General features: G+C 60.8%; 1 protein-coding gene across 2 annotated transcripts in view; it reads left to right on the top strand.

The window, feature by feature from the left end:
- Positions 1–24,206, top strand: part of SDK2 (sidekick cell adhesion molecule 2) — a 256,028-nt gene extending 231,822 nt beyond the window's left edge. For both annotated transcript variants that reach the window (XM_055332148.1, XM_055332138.1), the window contains 7 exons: positions 749–910; positions 4,025–4,150; positions 7,850–8,014; positions 9,239–9,379; positions 9,659–9,797; positions 12,224–12,350; positions 21,721–24,206. In XM_055332148.1, the coding sequence (XP_055188123.1) occupies positions 749–910; positions 4,025–4,150; positions 7,850–8,014; positions 9,239–9,379; positions 9,659–9,797; positions 12,224–12,350; positions 21,721–22,074 (1,214 nt within the window). In that variant the 3' untranslated portion in view covers positions 22,075–24,206. The remainder of the gene's footprint in view (positions 1–748; positions 911–4,024; positions 4,151–7,849; positions 8,015–9,238; positions 9,380–9,658; positions 9,798–12,223; positions 12,351–21,720) is intronic.
- The last annotated feature ends 241 nt before the right edge of the window (positions 24,207–24,447 follow it).

The following is a 24,447-nucleotide window of genomic DNA, read 5'->3' as shown; positions in this document are numbered from 1 at the left end:
TAGAACAACAAACCAAAGCTAGGGCTTCCCCCCACCCCACACCCTGGGCCAGCACTGGGCTGTGTGACCTGTGAAGCCTCCCTCCCCGGGGTGACCACTGTGCTTGGGGGACACGGGAAAGGACACCCCATTCCGACCTCCCCGACCCCCAAGGAGGCTGGTGGTCGGGAGGATTTGGGCCCACGAAGCACCGAGCACAAGCCTGAACCTCCTAAAAACCATGCAGGCCTCCCCACTGGTTACTGTGACTTGGGGTGCAGTTGATGGAGGGCCTGGTGCGAGCCCCTGGCCCCTTGATGGCACAAGAGGCTTGCCAGAGGTCCCGAGGCTCTCCTCGGCTGTTGGGACTGGCTGCAGGTGTGTTGCCCCGGCCCCGGGATGTCCCTGCAGAAGGTGCTCCTTGGGATTCCAGTTCAGTGGAATCGGTGAGGGGAGAAGTGAACACGGGGGGTAGAGTACATTCGGGATGCAGCGGTTCAGTTCAGCAGGGTGGGGAGGTGCTGAAGGACCCCCGTGCCTACCCATCGGATGGTCCGGGCCTCTTGTCAGGCTTCTCTGGCCGCGGAACCCTTCCTCCTGAGAACGGCCTGTGGGAGCGCGTGTGTGGGAACCACAGCTGTGTGGCCCAGGGTGCCAGCCCCGGCCTGACCTCGAGGGGGTGCAGCTCCCCCCCCACCCTGTCAACGTGCCACCCCTGCAGCTGCCAGCCGCCTCTGCCGTCCCCACACGCCCCGTGCCTCCTTTGCAGGTGTCAGTAAGATCGTGACCGTAGACGTGAAGGGAAGCAGCCCCCTGTGGCTGAAGGTGAAGGACCTGGCGGAGGGGATGACCTACAGGTTCCGCATCCGAGCCAAGACCTTCACGTATGGGCCGGAGATCGAGGCCAACGTTACCACAGGCCCCGGAGAAGGTAGGGGAGCTCCGGGCGGCCGAGGGGGCTGCTGCCCACCCACCCCACCCGTGCACACACAGCGTGCAGCCCCCCAGGTCGGAAGGGGGTGCCCAGAGCTGTGCTAGACCCCGGAGATGCAGAGACGGGGGAGGCAGGTGTAGTGGGGATGGCATGGGGGGTGGGATCCAGACAGACACATGGAAACACAAGCCAGGGTTCGCAGTACCCCGAAGGCGGCTCCGGCAGCGGAGAAGAGGAGGCCCGGGTGTGCGGGTGAGAGCGAAGGCGGGCCTGGGCAGTGGAGGATCACCTGCGCCGTCCGAGGGTTTCTCCAGGTGCCACATATGTCAGAGAGCACCCCCACACACACACCCAGGGTTCTGGGCCCCAGGAAATCAGAATCCCTGACCGATCGCCCTGGGAACTTGCATTTGCACAGGAGCCGCCGGAGGCTCTTTGCCTGGTGCTCTGAGCACCACTGCTTCTGGGAGGTGGGGGGGGGGTGTCACAGGCAGGGGCCCCTGCCAGGCTGCGTCCTCCCTAGACAAAGGTGACCGAGGGAAGAAAGGAGCAAGGGAGACAAGGCCAGGCTGTGCACTGAGCACAGGGCCTGAGGAGGGTGGGGAGGGGGACGCTGGGGACCGGAGATGGAAGAGTGGCTCTGTCGCAGTTTGTGACACTTCTCAGGGTCAGCCTGGGGCTGGGCGAGTTGTTCAGGCGCCTGCTGTGGTTGAGGTTTGCTCTCCGAAGTCCTTGTCACCCAGGCAGGCTGTCTTCTCCTGAACACAGAAGCCACCGGGCTGGGCCTCTGCTCCCTCCTTCCCTGAGAAAGGACACAGCCCATCTCAAACTTTCCCTGAAATCCCTCCCCAGGCTCCTCCTCCACCTCCTCCTCCACCTCCTCCCCAGCCTCCTCCCTGCCTCCTCTGTCTGCCTCCCCTCCCCCTGCTCCCTGTCCTGGAGGCCAGAAGCCCCGCTGAGCTAGGCCCCTGGGGGGTGAGGATGATGGGGGGGCGGTGGCTGGAGAGGCTGCCTGACTTGCCTCTCACCTGTCGGGCAGGTGTGGCCATGCTTCCCTTTCTCTTCGTGGGCACTTTGTTTCCCTGCCTCTGGTTCTGCAAAGAAGACGGCTGGCTCCGGGGCTCCTGTGGGCCGTGCAGCCTGCAGGACCAGGGGAGGAAGCTGGTGGGAAGAAGCCGCCCCCTCTGCCCTTCACCTGCCCCCAGCCCCTCCTGTGCCGCCTCTTCACCTGAGCCAACTTCCCTGGGAAACAAAAGCAGGAAAAGAGCTGGCAGGGACAAAGGGAGGCGGAGCAGGGCCGTGGGGAGAAGGCCAGAGGACAGCCTGTTCTAACCTGAGGCTTGAAGTGTCCCAGGCCTGAAGTGGGAAGGAGGGGGTGGCAGGAAGTTGGGGGGAGGCGGTGGGGGGTCCCTCTGAACCAGCGCTGAGCTGTGCCCTGCAAGTGTGGGCGAGGAAAGGACGTGCCACCACGCATCCTTGTCCTGGAAGCTTCTAGGCTGGGAGTTGCTGACTGCTGTCAGCCTTGAGTTCTGTCCTGTGCAGAATGAGAACTCGGGGGTCCTGAGAGCGCTCCCCCCACCCTCCTCACCCCCCTCAGGCTGTATCTCACACCCCCGGCCCCTCAGCTGCCTTTGCCCTGTGCCGTAGGCAGGATGCACGTTGGGGAAGGAAGGAAGGAAGATGAGGCTCTCTGAGGTCACAGGTCGGGACTGGACATGGGCCGGGCGGTGGGCTGCCAAGCTCTGATCCTGAGTCCCCGGCCTGCTGTCCAGCTCCGCGGGCCCTGGAGGCTCTTCAGTCTGGAGCTGGATTCCAGGCTCCCTCCCTGCAGGCGTCCACAGTACACATTCGGCACTCACTGGCCAAGCGGTCATCCCCCTGCCAACCCACTCACCCGCTTATTCCCCCATCCCACAGTGCATAGGGAGCACCTACTCTGTGCCCAGCCCTGGGGGTGCAAGGCTCCAGGTCTAGTGAGGAACAGGCAGGTAGGAAACAGCGCACAGGGTGTGGGTTCTGGTGACAGTGAGAGAAGGAGGGGCCCGGGACCCTCCATAGATGGAACTGGCTCTCACTCTTCTTACTGCACAAGTGAATTCTTTCCTGCTTCGGCCCCTGGGGCTGGTGCCCGGATGGCTGGTACTGGGATGACTGGTGCCGGATGGCTGGTGCCTGGATGGCTGGCTGCCCGGATGGCTGGTGCCGGATGGCTGGTGCCTGGATGGCTGGTGCCCGGATGGCTGGTGCCGGATTGCTGGTGACTGGATGGCTGGTACCAGACCAGATGGCTGGTACCTAGATCGCTGGTGACTGGATGGCTGGTACCAGATGGCTGGTGCTGGATGGCTCATACCCGGATCGCTGGTGACTATGGCTGGTGCCTGGATGGCTGGTACCCGGATCGCTGGTGCCTGGATGGCTGGTGCCGGATGGCTGGTACCTGGATGGCTGGTGCCGGATGGCTGGTGCCGGATGGCTGGTGCCTGGATCGCTGGTGCCTGGATGGCTGGTGCCTGGTTGGCCACCCTGATGTACCTGCCGTGCCAGGACAGCCAGCAGCAGAGCCCTTTCTTCCTCCCCCCCCCCCGCTCCCAGCCTCCACTCTGGCCCAGCCTGGGTGCACCTGCAGCAGGGGTGGGGGAATTTCAGGCAGGAAGTAGAGAGGCCATTGCCATCCTAGGCCAGGAGACCAGATGTCAGGGAGCCCTTCAGCCCCCCAAAACTAACACCCCACTTATCATGAGCCCTTCCTCCACCACCATCACACCCACCCCTACTGTCCCCTTAGGTCATATCCCATCATCCCAAAAGGGCCTTACAGTTGGGGAAACTGAGGCGCTGGAGGGCTATGTGAGTTGATCAAAGCCACCCCCATCTAGTGAAGTCAGGTCTCCTGGCTTTGAATATGGAACAGAGTGGGAGTGTGGGCGACCCAGAGAAGGTAGTTGGATCCAGCAGGCCCAGCTGGAGACGCACACCTAGGACCTTGGCGCTCGCAGGGTTTCTGGAGACTTCGGCCGGGCTCGGTGTGGCTGCCCAGCCCCTCTGCTGGAGCACGGGGAGACAGGCTGGGTGTCGTACCTCGTTTTGCCCACTGCGTGCCATTCGCAGGTGCCCCCGGGCCGCCCGGAGTGCCCATCATCGTGAGGTACAGCTCCGCCATCGCCATCCACTGGTCCAGCGGAGACCCTGGCAAAGGGCCCATCACCCGCTACGTCATCGAGGCCAGGCCATCAGGTACACCCAGCCCCGGGCTGAGCGCCTCCCTCTGGAGCAGCTTCCAGGTTTTGCTTTCTCCTCCTTATGGAGTCCCTCCACCTGGCGACCTTGTGTCCTCCTGAGAAGGCGTTGTCCTACTCCAGGTGGAGCTAGAGGTGGCCCTGGGGCGAGTGGGAAATGGAGAGTTGCACCCTTAGGTAGGACACCCCACACACACCCACTGGGGTCCCCTGGAGAGCAGCACTTAGCACCGGGTGACGACCAACTCGGGTGGAAGATCATTCAAGAAACCAAAGGAGCAAAGTGTTGGCCCCTGCCCCCTTGGTTAAACACGGGGCCTCTCACGAGACCCCACTGACTGGCGTCCCATCCAGAGGCCAGCTGTCCCCCCCGGGGACCCTAGCCACCTCCTTGCAGTCCGTCTCTGCCACCCTGACGATCTCAGCAGTTCCTGTAACCCTACCAACCCCTCTTGTCAGGCCTGAAATCGAATCACAAGCGCTTCCAGAGCCATCAGGAGACCAGCCAGCCAGTGCTAAGTTCCTCTGGGTGGGGGGGGGGGCTGCTCCCAGGGCTCCCGCTTCACAGTGGCCGTTAACAGCTGCTCCTCCCAGCTCCCCTTGGCCACCCTACAGCCAGCTCTGGCCGCAGCCAGCTCTCCCCGTTGCTAGGTTTCCAAATTCATCAGAGGTGCCAGAGCTGGGGAAGGGCTGGAGCCTTGTTCTTGGTAGGCCAAGGCTCTGTGATTAGCCACTTGAAGTCCAGAAGGAACGAACAGCAAATAACAATCATAGCGGGAGGTAGTGGGGCATATCGGAAGCTAATACTTCCCACGAGAGCCCCGAAGCATCCCAGTGACAGACTTCATACCTCGGATAACTGAGCGCTAATCATCTCGATAACAGAGAGTTAATGCCGGGCTTCCAGGAAGAGCCACCACCCTGCCATTGCCCTAATCTTCCGCTAATAATCGCAGCGAGGAATAGTTATTTCATGGAGCAGCTCAGATCCAATGCGGAGCTGGAAGAGGGCTGGGGGTTGGCTCTTCCCCACACCCCAGATGGTCCCTCCCCTGCCCTCCCGCGGGCTGCCGAGTTGGCCAGGAGAGCCGTGAGCTGCTCCCCACCGGGGCCCGTGCCTATGCTTTGCATCCGAGTTGGCCCACCCGGACGGACGGACGGACGCCAGGCTGTGGAATGTTGGCTCCCGACTCCCGTCCTGCTGATTTTCCAACGTTCCCTGAGAGGCCCAGCGTGGGACCTGGCGTCCTGGGGCGGGGGGGCCGAGGTGTGCAAGGCCGAGGTGGGATCAAGGCAGGACCCCTGAAGGGTCGGGTCTGGGAGCGGTGCCCAAGAGCTGCGACAGAGACTAAAGGAGGCTGTGACAGGGGGGTGAGGGCGGAGGGCCAGGGGAAAGCCGTGCCTCTCCGTGGGGCTGCTGGAGAGCATCTCTCACCTCCGCGCCGCCCCCTCACCCCCCGGCTCTACATCCTCCTCTCCAGGAGGAGATCCGTCTTGATCTGTGCCTCGCTGGGTAGTTTCAACCAAACACGCCTGCTTTCTACAAACCCAGAACTGGCAGGTACTGCCGAGCAGGGCGGGCCTCTCTCACTCAAGGTTTCTGGCCCGTGGAACCGGCCACGCACATCAGCCGACTCGTGAGGCTGGAGGCCAGAGCCCCAGCATGACATTCCAGCAGCTTCTGGCCTGGCCCCGGAGCCCGGCCCCACCCTTTGTTTCTGTGCAGGGCAGAGCAAGGTGGGTCACACGGCGGGCCGAGGCCCCAGCTCCTGGGAGGCAGCAGGGTCCCGGATGAGCCCACTCAGCCAACACTGAGTCAGCCGCGGACCTCAGACAGCACCGTCCTGGACACCCAGAGGGTGTTGGGTGCCAGGTGGTGGGGAGCAACAGCTCTAGGCTGAAGCACCAGCCCTGCCACTTAGGGCAGCCTGACCTTGGGAGGATGGGTTCTCTCTCTCTCTCTCTCTCTCTCTCTCTCTCTCTCATCCATAACGTGAACACAGCAGTGCTTCCCTCTCCCCACGGCCACCGTGGGTGTGAAACATAAAGCCCATAGAACCACGCTGCTTGACGAGGAACAAGAGTCTCTGCTGTGTTGTCATCACCATCATCACTGTCGCCACTGTTGACTGGCATTGAAAGTGAACGAAAGACCGTTCAGGGTCATGGGAGGAGAATGGACTGGCACCCCGATCCTCGGCTCTCAGGGCATGAAGCCAGAGCACCCAATGTTCTGAGAAGGTTGGGGAAGAAGAGTCGCCTCCAGTTGTCCCACCAGCACTTAGAGGACTCCCGTGCTGGGCGCTGGGCTGCAGAGGCGAATCAGGCGGGGTCCTTGCCCGGGAGGGACGGCACAGCCTGGTGGGGGACAGCCACAGGGTGTGTGAGGCAGATGCACAAAACAACTAAGACAGAAGATGAGACAAAGCTCAGGACCCCACGCCTTGGTGAGGACGGCAGGATGCAGATGGGCCCCCGTGGCTACTTCCAGTTGGAGAGAACTGGGTGGGCAGGGCCAGCACCTCGTGGTCCACAGTTCAGAGAGGACGATGGGGGTGATGGGTGCCTCCACCAGAGTTCCTGGCGTGGGTGGATCCGTGACACATGTGGTGAAGGAACCAAAATCCGTGAGCCCCTGGAAGAGGCTGGAAGCACCAAGCTGGAGCTAGGAGGTAGCCTGAGGACCCGATGGTCAGGAACGCTGCCTCGCTGAGGCTGCCAGGTGCCCTCCCTGGAGCGCACCACAGGACGCAAGACCTAGGAGCCCAGCCACCGAGTCCTAAGATTCCTGGACTCCCTGGATCACCCCCACGCTTTAGTTGGGAAATGAGCAACAAGCAGAAGGGCTCCCCATCCTTCCAAGGGCCACGCCAGTCCCAGTGGCCCTGCATGGAACCTCTGGCCGGGGGCCCGAGGTGGATGCTGCAGGGCCCCGGCAGGTGCTTGCACTTCCCTCATAGGGAGCAACATGCCCGCTGCTCCTTTTGAATGAGGTGGACATGAATTCAGTCCCAAAAGGGTCAGACCCAGAGAGCCACGGACAAAGGGGCAGGCCTGAAAGGATGGGGGTGGTTGGGAACAATGTGGGTGGAGAACAGATGGGGGACCCCTCCAGGCTTGTCTGGGTGCTTTATCCCCAGCTTCCTGCACCTCAGCAAGGAGGCAGCTGAGGATGGGCCCCCATCGGTCCGCACCCTCACAGGCAAGGCCAGCCCCTTCTGTGGCTATTTTTAAAAAGGGGTCTTCTTTTTGTCTGATCCCACTACTATATATATTTTGATAGGAAGGGGGGAGTCAGAAAAAGAGGGGCCCAGTTAAGGAAAGGAGGATATACCCGTGTGATAAAATCGTAGGCAACCACGTAAAGTCACGTTGACCAGCACTTTTAATGATGCGAAAACAGGTGATTTGAGTTCTTCTACACAGGTACCAGAATGCTGAGTCTCCTCCTGTGGGCGGTGGCGTTGGGTTGGTGGGTATCGTGTTTTCTACATACTACACGTCTTTAAATATTTTACAGATATTTTAATAAAGGGAACCAAAGGGTCGGAGACTCCAAAAAGCCATCTTTTGAAAAATATCTGCAGAGATTCAGCATTGACTGGGCAGTCCAGACAGGCCCTGCTCTCCGGGGGCAGCAGGTGGGGTGGGAGGGGGCTCCCCCTCACGGGGCGTCTCCCTCTCGACACTCTTGCAGACGAGGGGCTATGGGACATCCTCATCAAAGACATCCCCAAGGAGGTGACCTCCTACACGTTCAGCATGGACATCCTGAAGCCAGGCGTGAGCTACGACTTCCGAGTCATCGCCGTCAACGACTATGGCTTCGGCACCCCCAGCAGCCCCTCCCAGTCTGTGCCAGGTACTGCCCATGCACCAGAAGACGCGTTGGCATGGGGACATGTCCTGTCCTCTCGATTCTCCAAGCAGTGAGCCCTGGACCAGGGCCTGGGTCAGCTTTGAGCTCCGGAAGCAGCTGGTGGCTGTGTGTCTCTGGGGTTCCTTTGCAAGGATTCCAGAAGCCCTGGGGAGGGGGCTCAGTGGGGCTTGTGGACACATCCCTGGGCCCAAGATGAGAGCTTCTGTGAGCTCATCACCCGAGAGAATTCACTCAGGCCATAAACTGCATGTTTCTATGGGAACCACCCCCAAAACAGATGCAGTGGCCTGTGGAGCATTGTCTGGGGCTGAGAGGCATAGGACTGCCACCCCTCCCCTTCTTCCTCTCATGCTTCCCGTCCAGCGCATCTTGGAGGACTCACGGAGGACTCCAGTGCCGAAACCCATGACCTCAAATCCAATCACTCGCCCAACTTTTCATACCAAGGCCCCTTCCCTCAAGGCAGAAACATAGCTCAAAATGGTAACCCAATGGGTGAGGCTCAGAAACCTGGCGGCCTCCCTCCTCCCACATATGATCTCCCTTGTCCAGATTGATAGAACCAGGGCAGGGGAATAGAAGAGCCAGCTCCTCACTAGGCAGCCTACTGGATTAGTAGTGGTTTGTGCACAAAGCATGGTACTGAGGGCTTTGAAGGAAGGAGAGCCCTGGCTGGAGGGAGCATTCTGAAGCCCCACACATGTCCACCCACCCTGTTCCCCTCACTTTCTGCTGCCACAGAAAGACTGAGTCCAGTCCCTGGGGAGAAAGTCTCCCAGGCCTACCACACACCAGAAAGGTACTCCCCAAAACGAATGTGGGCCTGCCTGTCAAGGTAGCCCCTAGGCCAGCCCCTAGGTGGCAAGAGGAGGGGGAGGTAAAAAAGGAAAATTAGCATGCACCCTACTGCTTCTCCGTCCTGTGTCTTTGGCAGACATCACTAATCAACCCCCACACTCTTTGCTGGCGAGTCCAGATGCAGCCTCAGAACTCAAAGCAGCCCTCCAGGCATCCCTTTACCAATGGATGAGAGCTGGCCCTTGAGCTAAAACTGTCCCTGCCAACCTTGTCTTAGGGTCTACCTCATTGCAATGGGGCACAGACTGTGCATGCCATAAACTGAGCAGGTGGTAGGGTCCCAGCTGGAGCAGGAGGCTTAGAGGCAGGAGGCACCTGACACCCCCCCCCCCACCATTCATGTTCCAGCCCAGAAAGCCAACCCTTTCTACGAGGAGTGGTGGTTCTTGGTGGTCATTGCCCTCGTTGGCCTCATCTTCATCCTGCTTCTGGTCTTTGTGCTCATCATCCGAGGCCAGAGCAAGAAGTACGCCAAGAAGACGGACTCTGGTGAGCTGGCACCAAGCCCTGCTGGCTGGACGGGATGCTCCTGGGTCCGCCTCCCTTTCGGCAAGGTTGGGGCCGGGGGTTCTCTCCTAGGAATGCACCTGCTCTGCTAGGTGGGGGGGCAGCCTGGGGCCCCTATGTACGATCTCCATCTCCCGTTTGGTCTCACCTCTAACAAGAGAAAGAGAGAGCATCCCGGCCAGGTGGGACAGGGGAGACCAGCGGTCTAAAGGGATGGCACGGCTGACCGGATGCGGTCTCCCCCCACCTCCCCCCTGCCAGGGAACAGTGCCAAGTCTGGTGCCCTTGGCCACGGGGAGATGATGAGCTTGGATGAAAGCAGTTTCCCTGCCCTGGAACTCAACAACCGGAGGCTCTCTGTCAAGAATTCCTTCTGCCGGAAGAACGGCCTGTACACCAGGTAGAGGGCTCTCTGCACGGCGGGGCAGGGGGGATGGAGTTTGGGGGGCCAGCAGTGCCCGGGGGTGAGGAGGACTCTTGGGAGGTCCACAGAGCAGGCAGTGTCCACGTGGTCTCACTGTCCCAAAATGGCTTTCGAGCTCAGGGGCTGGGGATGGCCCGTGGGGCCCCAGCAGCACAACCAGGGTGTGGAGGCTACAGCCCCGTGTGAGAGCACAGTAGGGAGAAAAGGCACAGGAAGCGGGGACCTGCCAGCGACAGCAAAATGCAAAGGACGTGTGCAATTTTCCCACCCAAACCGGCCACTGTTTGGAGCCAGCTGCTCCGAGGACCGGGCGGGAAGCCGTGAGAGCCGCTTGCCCCAGCAGTGGGGCGGGCCCAGCAGAGGTAGGCCGGACAGACACACCTGAGGGGCAGGTGCCCAGAGTCCCCCTGTTATTGCTAATGCCTTACCTGTCTCCTCTCAATTCTGGAAAGGGCGCTCAGAGAGTGGACACCCTCTCCCCTGGGTCCTGACTCCTACCTCTTATGGAACACTTTACTCCTACTCGCCCCACAAGTCCATGCTGCCAGCACCGTCCTCATCCTCAGAGGGCAGCGTCTGCAAACAGCCAGCCAGGAGAGGTCCATGCGGGCGGTGCACCGGGCCCCTGTGTCCTCCTGACTTGTGTCCAGCCCTAGGTCCCCGTCCCCCACCCCAGCCCCACTCCCTGTGTCAGGCTGGGCTGCCCGTGTCCGAGGGCCAGGGCAGCTGCTGGGGCCCACCTGCCAGGGCTCACCTGATGTGACCTGGCAGTCTTATGCTCCAGGGAGCTCAGGAGGGATGGAGGGGGCCGCCACCCAGCAGCGCCCATCCGCTCGGCCTCAGCCCTATTAACATTCCCGGTTCATCGGAGGGGCACGCTGGTCGGGCGCAGCTCACAAAGCTCCCCTCTGTCTCGTCCTGGAGGGAAGAGGCGATGTGTGTGTTCATCAGGAGGACAGAGGGAGGGGCGCGCAGGCCGGCCGGCCCTGCTCTCATCCCCCGCCAGATCCAGCTTTCCAAAGAAAGAGCCGTTTGAGGCCGAGGCGGTGGGCCCAGCAGGTCCACTGCAGCCCCGCCAGGCTGGCTCCGGGACCCTGCCACACGGAACAACGGGGCGTTTCACGGATGGCCCGGCCTCGCCTGCCTCTCACGCCCCCAGAGTACACACACCACGGCCCCCGTGTGTCCTCTACCCTGCTGTGTATACACAGAGATCCTGTTTGCACCAAACCAGCCCTGGGCTCTGGGAGTCCGACCCAGCCCTGGCCACACCGTCAGCTCCTCACTCACCCTGCTGGTGGCCAAGACAGCTCGAGCCTGACACCCCATCTCCACCCCCTTCCCCCTGCCCAGCATCACGCATTTGCCCGTCATGTCTACACGAAGCTGCTGCCAGTATTGTTACGGTTTTATTTTTAAGTAGTTAAGGATGCGGCTCTGTCCTTTGGAATCGAATCAGTGCAGATGTAGTACAAGAGGTTGGAGGGGGCGGGGAGGTTGCTTGGGACACTCTCCCAGGCCGTGGGATCGTTCTCAGAGCAGCGTTTCTGTAGCCAAGCACGGCTGGCCCCGGTGGGGGCTGCTGGCATTCACCACGGTTCCAGGACACCTTCCTCGAGCAGGCTGGGCAGACCCCGGGCGCAGGGCCCTGGGCAGTGCCTCCCTTGAGCCCTGTCCCGAGGAATCCCAAACAGGACAGGGTCGTGAAAGACCCCAGCCACCCACCCGCCTGGTGTCCCCAGGAGCCTGCCCAGCCCACTACCCTCACCCTCAGCTCAGGTGGTTCTGGAAAGCACAGCCTGGCCTCCAGCCTCTGGGCACCCACGGCAGGCGGAGTGCCGAGGGGCCCCGTCCTGCGTGTTCGTTCGTGCAGGTGACACAGAGCCAAGTCTCTAACTCAGTGCGAAATGCACTTTGTCCAAGGCTGATTTTCAAAGGTTGGGCAGGACTCCACGCCCAGATTCATTTCTGGTCTCTGAGCAGATCTGAAGGGAGGAGGCAGCGGTTTCCCTTTTACTCTTAATGCTTTGCGTTAACCCTCTAATGCTCCCTGGGTGAGTTCAGGAATGACAAGGGGGAGGGCGGTTTTGTCTGCAGCGCAGGCATGAAGGCCTCACCTGGGATTGTGACTCGGAGGTCTCAGGGGGGGCGCAGAAAGGCTTTCTAACATTCCCCGCCAAGGGATCCCAGTCCCCGAGGCCTTGAAACCCTGAATGGAGAGTCCAGTGGGAAGGGAGGGAGTGTCTCCCTGCCCCTCATTTCCCTGGTGCTGGTTCGGGAGGTTGGTCCAGCAGAGCCTATTGCACCCCAGGGAGGAGGGACATAGGACGGAGGCATCAAGGACCAGGCCGGCCGCTCTGGATGAGGCCGCCTCTCAGCCTCCTCACCCCTGCACCCTCTAGGTCCCCTCCCCGGCCCAGCCCTGGCAGCCTCCACTACTCCGACGAGGACGTCACCAAGTACAATGACCTCATCCCGGCAGAGAGCAGCAGCCTGACCGAGAAGCCCTCAGAAATCTCCGACTCTCAGGTGAGGGACAGGAGGGCCAGGAGCCCTGGAGTGGGAGCGGTGGGCTGTCACCTGGGTTTCCTCGTCTCCTGGCCTTTATGGGGCCGCAGAGACTAAGGGGCCCCAGAAAACTAGCCGGGAGTCGGATGTGGACCTGCTGTCCCCTGCTAAGCTCTGCTCAGAGTTTGCTCCAGGGCCAATGGGGACCCTGTAACCTTGACCAGATAAGACCACTCCCCCCCAACACCTCTCGAGTGTCCAGAGTCTCCTCACCTGCTCTGGCCTGCAGGGGAGCTCATGAAGGCCAAGAGAAGGAGCCCTATGTTGCCAGGACTGACCTTCGCTGGTTCGGGTCAGAAACTGAGGGCGTAAGTCCCGGAGCCCCAAGGATGGGGAGCGGTGCAGCCTAGCGAGGCCCTAAGCTTTGGAGGCTCGGGCCTCAGTTTGCATCATGGCTCTGCTGCCTGTGGAGCAGAGCATCCTGGACGGGGTAGGCAACCTCTTTGAGCCTGGTTCTCCATCTGCAGAACAGGCGAGGATGCTAACCGGCTGTGTCTCGGGGCTGTGGGATTGCTGAGATGGGGCCCAGAGAAGCTGAGCCAGCACGCACAGCCGCTGTTCAATAAATGTCAGGTTCTATATTAAGAAGGAGCTGGTGCCTCTGGGAGACACGGAGCTTTAGAGAGGCTGCCATTAGGTGGGCCACATAGGGACACTGTTCCAGATCGTGGGGACGGGGTGGGGGGGCAGGTTGAGTGCATTCCAATGAAGTCATGTCGTGGCCTCCCACCCAGCCCTCTTGGCCCTGGCCAAGCCTGGTGGTTGCCCAGGAAGGGACCGAGAAAGGCCACGGCATCCCACGCCCTAGACCTTTCTGCCCCCGGTCCTGGGAGAGGACAGGAGCGAAGGGGTGCCAGCAGGGAACGAGGCCATCCGCCAAGCAGGAGGTGCCAGGGCACCCGGGATCCGGTCACGGGCCCAGTACCCGGGGCCTCTGGCTCACTACTGTTTTGTTCAGCTCCAGGGTTACTGATGGGCTTGGCGGAGCCCACAGGGCTGGAGCTAACACCCCAGCTCACACAGAGCTGGCAGGGACAGAGACCCCAACTTAGCCTGGCTAACTCAGGAACTCACATGATTCCGGTTGTGGCGTCGTGTTATAAGGATTTAACTCTTTGCGGCCATATACAACCTGAGACCTCCCAGGCCACGCTTCGCTGAAGCATGGTTTTCCTTTCTTTCTCCCTAAACGTGGCCATGAGCATGTCAGTTCTAGGCACTCAAGGGAAAATTCCCCCAAAAAAGTAAAGGGACTCCCTCTGCCCGAGAGGCTGTGACAAAGGGCTCCTTAGGCCACACTCTGGTCTATGGAGACCACAGGGGCTCCCCGTGCTGCTCTGACCCGACTCCTTCAACCTTCCGCAGAGGGCCTTACTCCCGCACACTCTTTGGCTGGCACTGACCTTTCAGGGAGTGAGCCCTCTGAGTGCGGAAGATACTGCCCAGATGCCTTCCCATGGCTCGTGGCCATCTCTCCGTGAGTCAGGAGGAACCTCCTCCAGGATGCGGCGCTGGCCTGAGGCCATGCCAGGACCCCCAGCCTTGAAGAAGTCACTGAGAGAAGCACCGTCATCCTAAGGCCACCCTACTCCAGGGTCCTTGGAATCCCCCGCTTCCCCCTGGTGTCTTTTGTTCAAAACCAGCCCATCACTTTGAATACGGTTTCCATAGCAATCTGGAACCAGTCACCTACGGGAAGCACATGGCCCGGAGAGGGAGGCCTCCTCGTTCCAGAAGCCTCATCACAGCAGAAGGCCCACATCCCCCTTCACGGGGAGCAGTGGACCCCAGCCCAGGCCTCGAGCTCCGCCTGTGGACCTTGGGATGGCTTGGGGTCTGATTTGGAGCTCGGTTGGGTTTATTTATGTCAAGCTGAGTTCCATGAAGACAGAGACTTCGACAGTCTGTCCGCTACCCGGTGTCCGTCTTGGCACGGGGTACGTGGCATGTTGCACACTGTCCTGAAAGCACAGGAGGGTCACTGAAGAAGCTGGTCAAGACCAAAGCAGGTTGGCAGGACAGAGAAACAGGTTCAGGGTTGTCACACCATTCCTTTGGGACCAAGGCCAGAAGGCACACGTTCGGAGAGGCGTGGCCCTTCAAAGTGACGCTGGTGACAACGGTCACACGCCCTGCCCTCACCCTCCCACGTGCCTCACCACTTCCTAGTCAGACCCTGCACACAGGCCCTTCTGACACAGAGCCCAGCTTGGCGCCTCGGTCCTACCCTGCCCCAAAGCCAGTGACGTCACCCTCACGGCAGACCTTTCTGGAAAGGCCTTCAGAGCTAGCCGATGAGACACTTGAGAGCAAGTGACTGTGGGTTTCCTTTAAAGAAACACAAAAAAACAAAGCTTGAGCTCATCTAAAAGGATTGAGACATACACTCAGAGGAAAATTCCAGAGGCATTGAGGCTGTTGCCCAAGAAAGGTGCCCTAGCAGCTTCGCAGAGCGGATCACTCGGGTGATCATCCAGCCCCATCACAGGGTGGCTTTGAACGGGGAAACAGTCATTTGAAAGCAGTAGCGCGTGGTCATGGCTGGTGTTCAGCCCCGGGGCTTGAATCCTGGCTCCGTTCCTCCCTGACTCCGGGATGGGGAGGGGGACCTTCGCAGCCCACACCCACACAGCACGGTGGCACCCTATGCAAGGGACCGTTACAAGGAGCGCATGCCGGGGGATGGAGTCAGGCTCGTCACGGGGGCCCTGGAGAAGGCAGTCAGGATCCTTTGGGTCTGTTTGCGTTGAAATTGTTCTTGAAAACCAGGCAGTTGGCTTTGGGGCCGCTGCAGGTCATCTAGGATCCTGGAGGCCATTGCCAGAGCACTGGCATCTTCAGAGGTACACGGCTCAGGAAGCCCTGAGAGGGCCCAGCCACCTCGCCCACGGGCCCCACCACGCCCCAGGCCCAGGGCACCAGCATGCTGTGCCGGTGCTAAGCGTACCTTTAGGTAAGAGGTCAAATTGCTTCCATACCTGCTGGGAGAGAGCCACCATCCTGAGCCCCCAAGGGTCCCCGACGGGACCCCAATCACAGACTGCTCTGTGATTTCACCACGACAAGACCTGACCCCCACTTACCTGTTATGCCTCTGGGGTCAGATCAAACTCTGTGCCTTGACAGCTAAAGGGGCCTGATGTCAGCATCTGCACTGGTGGGTGCAGCGGGGGGCGGCAGGGGAGCCGCACAGCCTGACTTCTCCTCCACCCTCATTCCTTGAGTGTGGACTCCAGGGACATAGAGGTGATGGAGACGTGACCCTGCCTCCAGGGAGCTCCGGGTGGGCTGGAGGGGACAGGCCCGGAGGCAGAGCGGCTGGTCTCCCTCGGATGCCCTTGTTGAAAACACAAATAAGCAGATCCTATTACTACTGACCGGCCCCTGAGAAGCAGCGCAGCTACACGCCAGCGTCTGGTATGAAGAGCATCCGCCACGGCGACTTGCAGTTGGGGGGCTTATGGTGGATGCTCCGCGGTCCTCCTGCACGGGGTGGCCTCTGCAGGGACCTGTCCCCCCGGGGTCAGCAGCCACGCAGGCGGCGGGTGGGGGGGTGGGCCTGCATTTCAGCCGCTCTGGAGAAGGATGGCCTGACCTTTGGAAGTCCCCCTCCCCCTAGGTCCTCTGGGAGTGAATCCCGCGTCTGCCTGCCTGGTTTCTATTCCAAGTCAGACCACCCAAAACCGACTCTCCAAAAATTGGCAGAGATTTGCCCAGCCCTTTTCCTGCGATACGGAAATCGACGGAAGTCCACGTTGCTTATAAACAAACCCACATGATAAGATGTGAGAAAGGCCGTCGCGGGGCTGTGGGAAGATGCGGGGCGGGCCTGGGGAGGGGCTGTCCCCCCAGGGGTGCGAGGGGTGCGGGTTGGAGGGGGCTCCAGGCAGGGGGACACACAAAGGCTGAGGTCTGAAGAGCCCACGGGCTCCTTGGATGCAACTTCTGAAAACAAAGCCTGGCTGCGTTCCAACGGCATTTTCAAAGTAAGAGCCCAAGTATGGGAGAGGAATTGCCTGGCACACAAGTTAAGTCTCAATGGAAAAGGAATTTCCAGCCAATGGCACGCCTCTTCTAATAAATATTCAGTCTTTGTGATGTCCTGGGCGGCCCTGGGAAACTCGCTGTGATGAAGTGAAGCCTGTAAGAAAATACACGGGGCGAATTACGTTGTCTCGGGCACCCAGTGGTCAGGGTGAACGTTTACGGAGGCCTTACTGGCGGCCAGGAATGACCCCAAGGATTGTTCAAGAATGGCACCCCTTGACCCTCAGGGTGCTGTGCAAAGCCTGGTGGGCTTATCTATATTACAGGGGGCACGGGGCCTCTGGACGACAAGGCCCAGGTTGCAGGGTGGGCCACCGGGGCCCCCTGCACACCTGCTGTGTGCCATGCCCGTTGGGTTGGGCCCTGGGTGACACCGTGGTGGTTTTGTCCTCCCTGGAACCTGTGCCCTCCTTTCTCGGTGCATTTATTCAACAACTACTTTCTCTGCACCCACTCAACAGTACCAGGCGCTGTGTGTGTGCACACGTGGCAGCTCCAGTAGTGAGCAGGACGGACCCTCTGAAGGCTGCGTTATGGTGTGTTGCGATCCACTGGGGGAAACCACATGTTTCAAATAACCACACGTTTTCATTTCTCATTAAAATTTTACGGCACCACAGTATCTAACTTCAGGAGGAAAATGGAGAGCAAAAGGCTTCCTGTTTCTCGTGGTGCAGGGACGGAAAGCCCCGTGAGTCGTCTGCGGGGAGGGAGGGGAGTCACAGAGGGCTGCCTGGAGGAGGTGGCATTTCAGCTTGGCCTCAGAGCGTGAACGGACTGGGTCGTGCCTAGAAGCGGGGAGCAGTGCGGGTTTATAGGGTTGTGTTTGGCTGAATGGCTCCGTCGTCCCCTCCTTCTGAGTGTCGGAGTGTCTGGCCTTTGATCAGTGATTGCCTCTTGTCCGTTGAGTTGCGTCGCGAGTCTAAGAGAGTCACTGAGGCCCATCTCCTGCTGCTTCTCATTTAGAATCTAACCATCCCACCATGCAAGTAGCAGGACCCCGGGTTCACAGACAGGTGAAACTGAGGCTCAGAGACGTCAAGCAGCTTGCCCTCCATCATGGAGCTCGGAAGTGCAGGCAGCGGGAATTCAAATCTGGGGCTGGCTGGCTCCCAGGGCCTCACCCAGATGCCCGGCACAGAAGGGAGATTGAGGGAGCGAGGCCTCCACTGACCCCGACACCCCCGCCCATCCCAGTGACCTCCCTCCCATGAGGCCCCCAAACAGGAGCATGTCCGAAGGTGGTGGGGAGCGCACAGGCTGACTATCACGTCACCTGTAGGGGGCACAGGTAACCTAGGTGACCTCGTGTCCCAGTGTCAGCTTTCAAAGGACATTTCCCCAGGGAGAAGATTTCGAGCTGTTTTAGTACAAGAAGCCCAGATCCCTAACAGAATTGTGCCTAAAGGGGGCTTCCAGGGAGGGAGACACTCAGCACCCCACCCCCGCAATCTCTGATGCCCAGGAGGGGCCCACTGGCTCAGGGGAAGGGCACCCCTCTCCGCCTAGACCCACACGGAGGGCCCCTGGGCCACAGATGATGGAGGGGCCCCAGCTTCCACAGGAGCCCATACAGGGGACCCCGTGTCCTCTGGGGCGACACATTCCTTCCTGCCAGACTTCAACGAGAGGAGGGCACCCTGCCCGGGCCCCGGGGTCCCCCACCACGGCCTCCTGAGTCTGCTGTGGGAGTCCCTGCGCAGAAGGCTCTCCTTTGCTCCCTCCCTTTTGTTGTGGGCTCCAGTCGGGGTCCTCCCCCCCTCTGGCCCCCCTCGCCCGCCACTCCCCTCCCCAGGCCCAGTAATTGCTGAGTGAGTGGCTTTGAGGAGCTGTTAAGAGGCCCCGGAGCTGGAGCAGTCGCCTGATTGCCTGGCGGCCTGGCGGGACTGCCCGTGAAAGGTCCCCTTTGTGCTGGGCCGGTTACTGGGAAGCTGCATTCAATTACCGAGGCCCACGTGAGAGTTGAAAGCCGGAATGGGCGCCCCGGGTCCCCCCTCGCCGGCTTTCTTCCCTTCTCACCCCACCCCCATGCAGAAAAGAAACAGATGTTCCAGGAGGTGGTGCAGGCGGGAGAGCAGGGTCGCCGAGGCAGAGACCGCCTCCCTCCACCCCCCTCCCTCCGCGGGCTCCGGAGGCCTGGCGGCTGGGCCGGCCCACCTCAAACCCCCTGCTCCTCCTGCCTCCGTGGGCTCCTGGCTCTTGCTTTCACGGCTTTTCCGTACCTGTCAGGTGTCTGGCACACATAGGTGCTCCACAGTGGGTAGCCATGGGCGGTGATGATGTGCATGAATGGACTTTGGGGCCTGGGCCCCGGGAGGGCCAGAGAAGCCCATCCCCACTCGAGCGATGCTTTACTTTGAGGGGGCAGGAGCGGAACATTCTTCCCCTTTCCCAGCCGCCTGAACACGGAGTCATCCTCCGTGACTCCTCCTTTCGATCCCTCCTGAGGCGCTTCTGAGCCTTTTTCACTCTGTGAACTACAGACAGACATCTACCCATTTTCCTGACAAGGATACTGAGGCTGGGAGAGACCAAGGGAGGGATCCAAACTTGGCTAGCAAGGGACCGAGTCGGGACTTGGCCATGGCACAGCCACATCCTAGGTGCTCATTCAGTCTGGGATGGGGGCTTCAGTGACAGGGACTCCCTTGTGGGGCTAGCTAAGTTCTGGAACCCCTAGTAAGGACGCTAGCAATTCTGCAGGCTGGTTGGTGGGGGCCCTCCTGGAAAGATGTGACCCATGGGCAGAACTGTGGGGTGGCCGTCTCCCAACCCCACACTTACAGCCCCTCGCTGCTCCTGGACCAGGGCCCCCTCCTCGCGCCCCCGCCCCGTGGATGGCATCCACTGCAGCTTGCTCACACCTCTCCTGCCTCTGGGCCAGCTAACCCGCAGCCCCAGGCCCCAGGTGCCCAGCCCTCAGGTGCTCAGCCCTCAGCCCCCTGCCCACTCTTGGCATATGGAGCCCCTGTCTGTAGGGCCCCTTTGTTCCCTCCTGGGCCGGCAGCTGGGCAGCAGGCAAAGAAAGGGGCTCGTGTTGTACTTCTCCATGTCATGGGGACAGCGAGGGACTTTCCATTGTCTCTGGCAGCCAGTTCTGCCGCCAAGAGGACCGAGGTCCTGGGAGGGTGTGCAGGGTGGTGGTAAGGACTGTGGAGGGGTGAGGTGGAGGCGGGGAGGGGCCAGACAACAGCAATTTGCAGATTGAGGAGGGAGTGTGTCATCCCCCCTGGGAGGGGAGTCCGGCTCTCATCCCCGTCTTGTGACCTCCAGGCAGGAGCCGGGGGGTCATCCAGAGCATGTGTGGGCTTTGGGAAAATCAGGCGGATGGCCGTCCCCCAGCTCTGGGGCCGACCCTCACCCTGTCTGCACCGCGTTCTCGGTACTCACGGAGCAGTGGCAGCCACAAGGCCAAGGTGTGACGGTCAGCCACAGTGTCCTGCTGCCCCGGCTGGCGTGGCTGTAGTTCTATCTGTCATAGATCTTTCCCGTGAGGCGCCAGATGCCATACGGGACTTCGGGTTGCTGGGGGGCCAGCGCACCTCGCACTCCCCAGAGCTCAGACCCCTCGCTGCCGGGTCAGCCGCTCTCCGCTGGCTGTACTGGTCACGCAGCATGCAGCTAATCCCCCCGGACTCGTGTGCACTGGGTGCACTGGGTTTTCTTGCTGCAGTGGGTTTGATCAAATGATATGAGGGCCAGGACGCGGGGGCGGCAACCCGAGTGGGGCCTTCCCAGCTGCATTTCACGGACAGTGTCCCGTTGGCTCAAATCAGAGCGCGTCTCTTCCAGAGAGTTCTAAAGCTGTTCCCATCTGTCCTCTCCTTCGTTCTCAAAACACTGCTGGGAGCAGGGGGAGGGGGGGACACGATATTTTTAGCTCCACGATTCAGATGCGAACCACGGAGAGCAGAGGTTTTACTTCTGCAGCCCAGCCTGACTCTTGCCTCCTGCCGATTCCCCACCCCACCCCCTCCCTAGGCCAGCGAGAAGTATCGACAGTTTTAAGGATAAGTTCACATTTTGCGTTTATGAGAAAAAGCTCCAGGGTCGTCAGTCGTGTGACGTTGAGAACTCTTGTTGATATTTCTCCCATGCTCGATTGATAACCGAGTGTCGCTTTTATCCTGGATGGCGCGTGGGCGGGCACCCGCGTCCCCTGGGCGCCAGGAGCCTCTGCAGGTCCGGCCCTGGCTTCGTCGTCCCCAGTCACACCGAACGTCAGAGGCGGACAGAGATCGGAACTCAGTGTATCTCGTGCATGAACGTCTGTTCTAAAACGTCGGGTTTGTTGCTATCCAGGTATGGCAAGGCCCGTAGATGCGGAGATGACTGCCCTTGAGAAAACTAATTATTCACAGTTCCTGGGAAGAGGGGACGCATCACACTCTGTAGGGCCATTCAGGAAGCACCCTCGTGGCTGCTTCGTCCCACCTTCGTGGGACCTCCACGAAGGAGGGAGCAGAAGGGACACGTGGGCAGGAGCCTTTAATGTAAGAGCAGGCTTAGGTTTGCTTGAATACGTTCAGTGGACCCTGGGGTTGAGAGGGGCTGTCCCTAGGTGTCTGGTACCTGGCCCTGGGATGCCGAGGGACAGGGGAGGAAGAGTCACTCCGAAAGGGCATCCGCTGGCTGCCAGGACTGACCAGCCCCGGGAGCCATCGCCCCTGCAGACTCAGCAAGGCCCCACGTGTTCGAGCATCGGAAACACAGAAAATGAAAAGGCACGATGAATTCCATCCCGAAAACATTATGCTAAGTGAAAGAAGCCAGACCCACAAGCCACATGCTCTGTGATCCCCCCACCCCCCCGTAGGAAATGTCCAGGGAAGGTAGATCCACAGAAGTAGAAAGCGGGTGGGTGGTCACCTGGGGTGGGCGCTGACTGCCCGTGGGCACAGGCTGCTGAAAACGTTCTGGAACTGCACCGAGCGATGGTTGCCCGACACTGTGAATGTACCCAAAGCCACTGAACCTCACACTTTAAAACAGCTTTATGTTCTGTGAATTTCCCTTCAATCGAAGGGATCCCCATCCGGGGCCTGCAGGTGGGGGCAACACCACGATGGACACTTGGTCTGTCTCCGCGACGTGCTCCGAAGGGCAGGGAAGGTGGGCATGCCGGGGCGTCGGGTCCCCCTTGGCGGTGAGGGCGCAGCGGTGGCCACCCTCTCCTGTCCAGGGGCCTGGGAGATTCATACGGGGGCGCCTGGGGCCTTCCAGCCCTGAGCACCCTGACCTGGCCCCACCAGGCCCCTGACTCCCTGATTCTCCGTCCCCCCAGGGAAGCGACAGTGAGTACGAGGCCGACCCCACCCACCAGAAGGCCCACTCCTTTGTCAACCACTACATCAGCGACCCCACGTACTACAACTCGTGGCGGCGGCAGCAGAAGGGCATCTCGCGGGCCCAGGCCTACAGCTACACGGAGAGCGACTCTGGCGAGCCGGACCACGCCACCGTGGCCAACAGCAGCGGCGCCCAGCAGGGCAGCCTCTTCCGGCCCAAGGCCAGTCGGACCCCAACGCCCCAGAACCCCCCGAACCCCCCGAGCCAGCAGAGCACCCTCTACCGCCCCCCCAGCAGCCTCACCCCCGGCTCCCGGGCTCCTATAGCAGGATTTTCCTCGTTTGTTTGACGTCGTCCTCGTCGGAAGGGGGAGAAGAGAGAAAAAAACAGCACCAACCGCCCCCCCACCCGCCCCTCCCCGCACTGCCTGCCAGAAAACAAAAACACCAAGAAACCAAGTCAACTTTTCACCTCCTGAGTTTATTTTTCCAGAGATTCCAGGGCCAGCAGAGCCGGTGTTGAGAAGGACGAGAAGGAAGCCACGAGGGAGGCCGTGTGTGGCCGGCGCCTGGTTGGCTCCAGATTGTGGGGTCCACTGCTCCCTTTGCGAACGGTGCAGGGTCGGGGGGCCTGGGAGAGCAGGGGGGCAGCGAGAAAGCAGAGGCCTGGAGAGCTGCGAGGCAGCGTGGCTGAGGGGACCAGAAGCTTCTGGAAGTCCTGACAGCTGCCCCTTCCACGTGCACTGGGGTCCCGGGCCCATTGCTGGCTGGTGGCGTGCAAGGCTGGGCATCCCTGGGGGGGGGGGCAAGCTCACCTACTCTCTCCACACCCCCCACCCCTCCGCGTGCATCACTGGAAGGCCTCGGACGGCCCCCTGGCCTGCTCCTCTGTCCCCTCTGCTCTGCTGTCCTGTCTCCTCCCTGGCTCAACGTCTCCACCAAGCACTTGGTTTATTTAGAGAAAGGAAAATAAGGAAGGGGTGAGGGTCTGCGTAGCTAGCTCTTTGTTTCTTACAAACTGTTTTCATTGTGAATCCAAGGAAGAGCCCCCCACAGCACCTCGGGAGAGCAGAGGGACAGGGCACTGGCCAGGCATCACCGGGATAACTGGGCCCTAATGCAAGAAGTGAAGAATGTAAGAAAGAAGCTTGGCTTCCCTCTTTCTTCGAATTTAGGTTCCTCCTGCGTCCTCCGTAAAGGAAGCAGCCTAGACAAGGAAGTTCAGTGGGACTGGAGAGCTAGGCAGGGGTGAGGACTGGCCATCTAGGCAGACACACCCCTGTCCCTGGATAGACCCCCTCCTCCCAAGACACACACAAGCTCCCCCCCTACCCAGCATTTGCAAGGAGGAGGGTCTAGGGATCCTCTCCAAGAGAAATCCCTTTGGGTCCTAGCCACACGGGACACTCACGTCCAGATGTGTGTCCCTCTTCCTCTCAACCCAGAGCGATCCATGTCTAAAACACGCCCCCCCCCCCGCCCCTGCCAAGCACAGGGGTGCAGAAGCCCGGAGGGGTGGGCCAAGCCCCTGGTCTAGAGGCCAGAGCTCCCAGCATTTGCCCAGTCGGCCCGGTGCCCGGTTTGCAAAGAGTCAACCCCCCAGCCAGGTCTTCCAGGCTCTGCTCAGCCTCGCCAGGGCTCGGAGCAAGGAGGGGCCCCGTCCGAACTGGACACAGCTCCTGAGATGCACAGCCAGGCCGGGAGGAGCAGGTCAGATGGGACCAAGGACAAGAATAGCTGACGGGAAGCAGGGCTTTTACACACAATCTGCTCCAAGGAATGTTCTTTAGAAAAAGCCACTTGGAGTGGCCTGAACCTTCCCTCCAGCCCCCGGATGAAGGGATCAAGGGAAGAACCTCTCTGTCGGATTCTCTGAGTGCCCCTGGCTGGTCCTGCCCCACAGTTTGGGGTGGACGGCAGCCCCTGGGAGAGAAGAGGGTCCTGCAGGGACACGTTCAGTTCAGCGTGGGGCCCCTTCGGGGGACAGGGCTCTCTGGGGGTGCCGCACACGGGCCCCATCTCCGTGTGAGGGGAACAGTTAGGGGAGACCTGAGAGGAGGATCTGGGAGGCAAGCCCAGGAAAGCGAGGGTCCACACCCGGCCCCACAGCACCCCCACATCAGCTGAGGGGGATGGGAGCAGAGCCAGGGGCCCGAGGGCAGGGCACACCTCCCGGGGCGCTCAGCCCCTGGGGGTTGCTGGTCGAGGTCTCCGCAGCCCCGGCCCACACATGGGCTTCTCCACAAAGGGGCTCTGGGGAGGGAAGCACCCTGGCCCGGCCTGCCCTGCACACAGCTGGCGTCTCCATGGCAGCACATCTGCTGCGCACCCCCCCCCCACCTTGTGTGATCTCACACTTTTCATCTCATCTTTTTTTTTTTTTTAACAACTTCATCCTTTCCCTTATCTGCTGTGTGTTTCGCCATTTATGGAAGTTCACAGTTTGCATTTGGGGATGAAATTGAGCCCAGCCCAGTGAGGACTCTGGGGGGGGGGTTGGGGGTGGGGGGAAGTGGGGCAAGTGAAGCAACCTGTGTGTGTGTGTGTGTGTGTGTGTGTGCGTGTGCGTGTACTGCCCACGAGGCCGGATCTCCTTTGACTTCCATGGATCGCCTAGGGGCACTGACATGTGCCCCCTCCCCCTCCCCACAGGCTCATTCACACCCACGCTGACACACCCGTGCACACTTGGCACTGTGCTCACACACATGCGCGCCCATACA

This window comes from Nyctereutes procyonoides, unplaced genomic scaffold (assembly GCF_905146905.1).
Source record: "Nyctereutes procyonoides isolate TBG_1078 unplaced genomic scaffold, NYPRO_anot_genome, whole genome shotgun sequence".
NCBI classification, from domain to species: Eukaryota; Metazoa; Chordata; class Mammalia; order Carnivora; family Canidae; genus Nyctereutes; species Nyctereutes procyonoides.
Note: the sequence above shows the minus strand (reverse complement) of the source record. Positions and strands in the feature narration are given on the sequence as shown.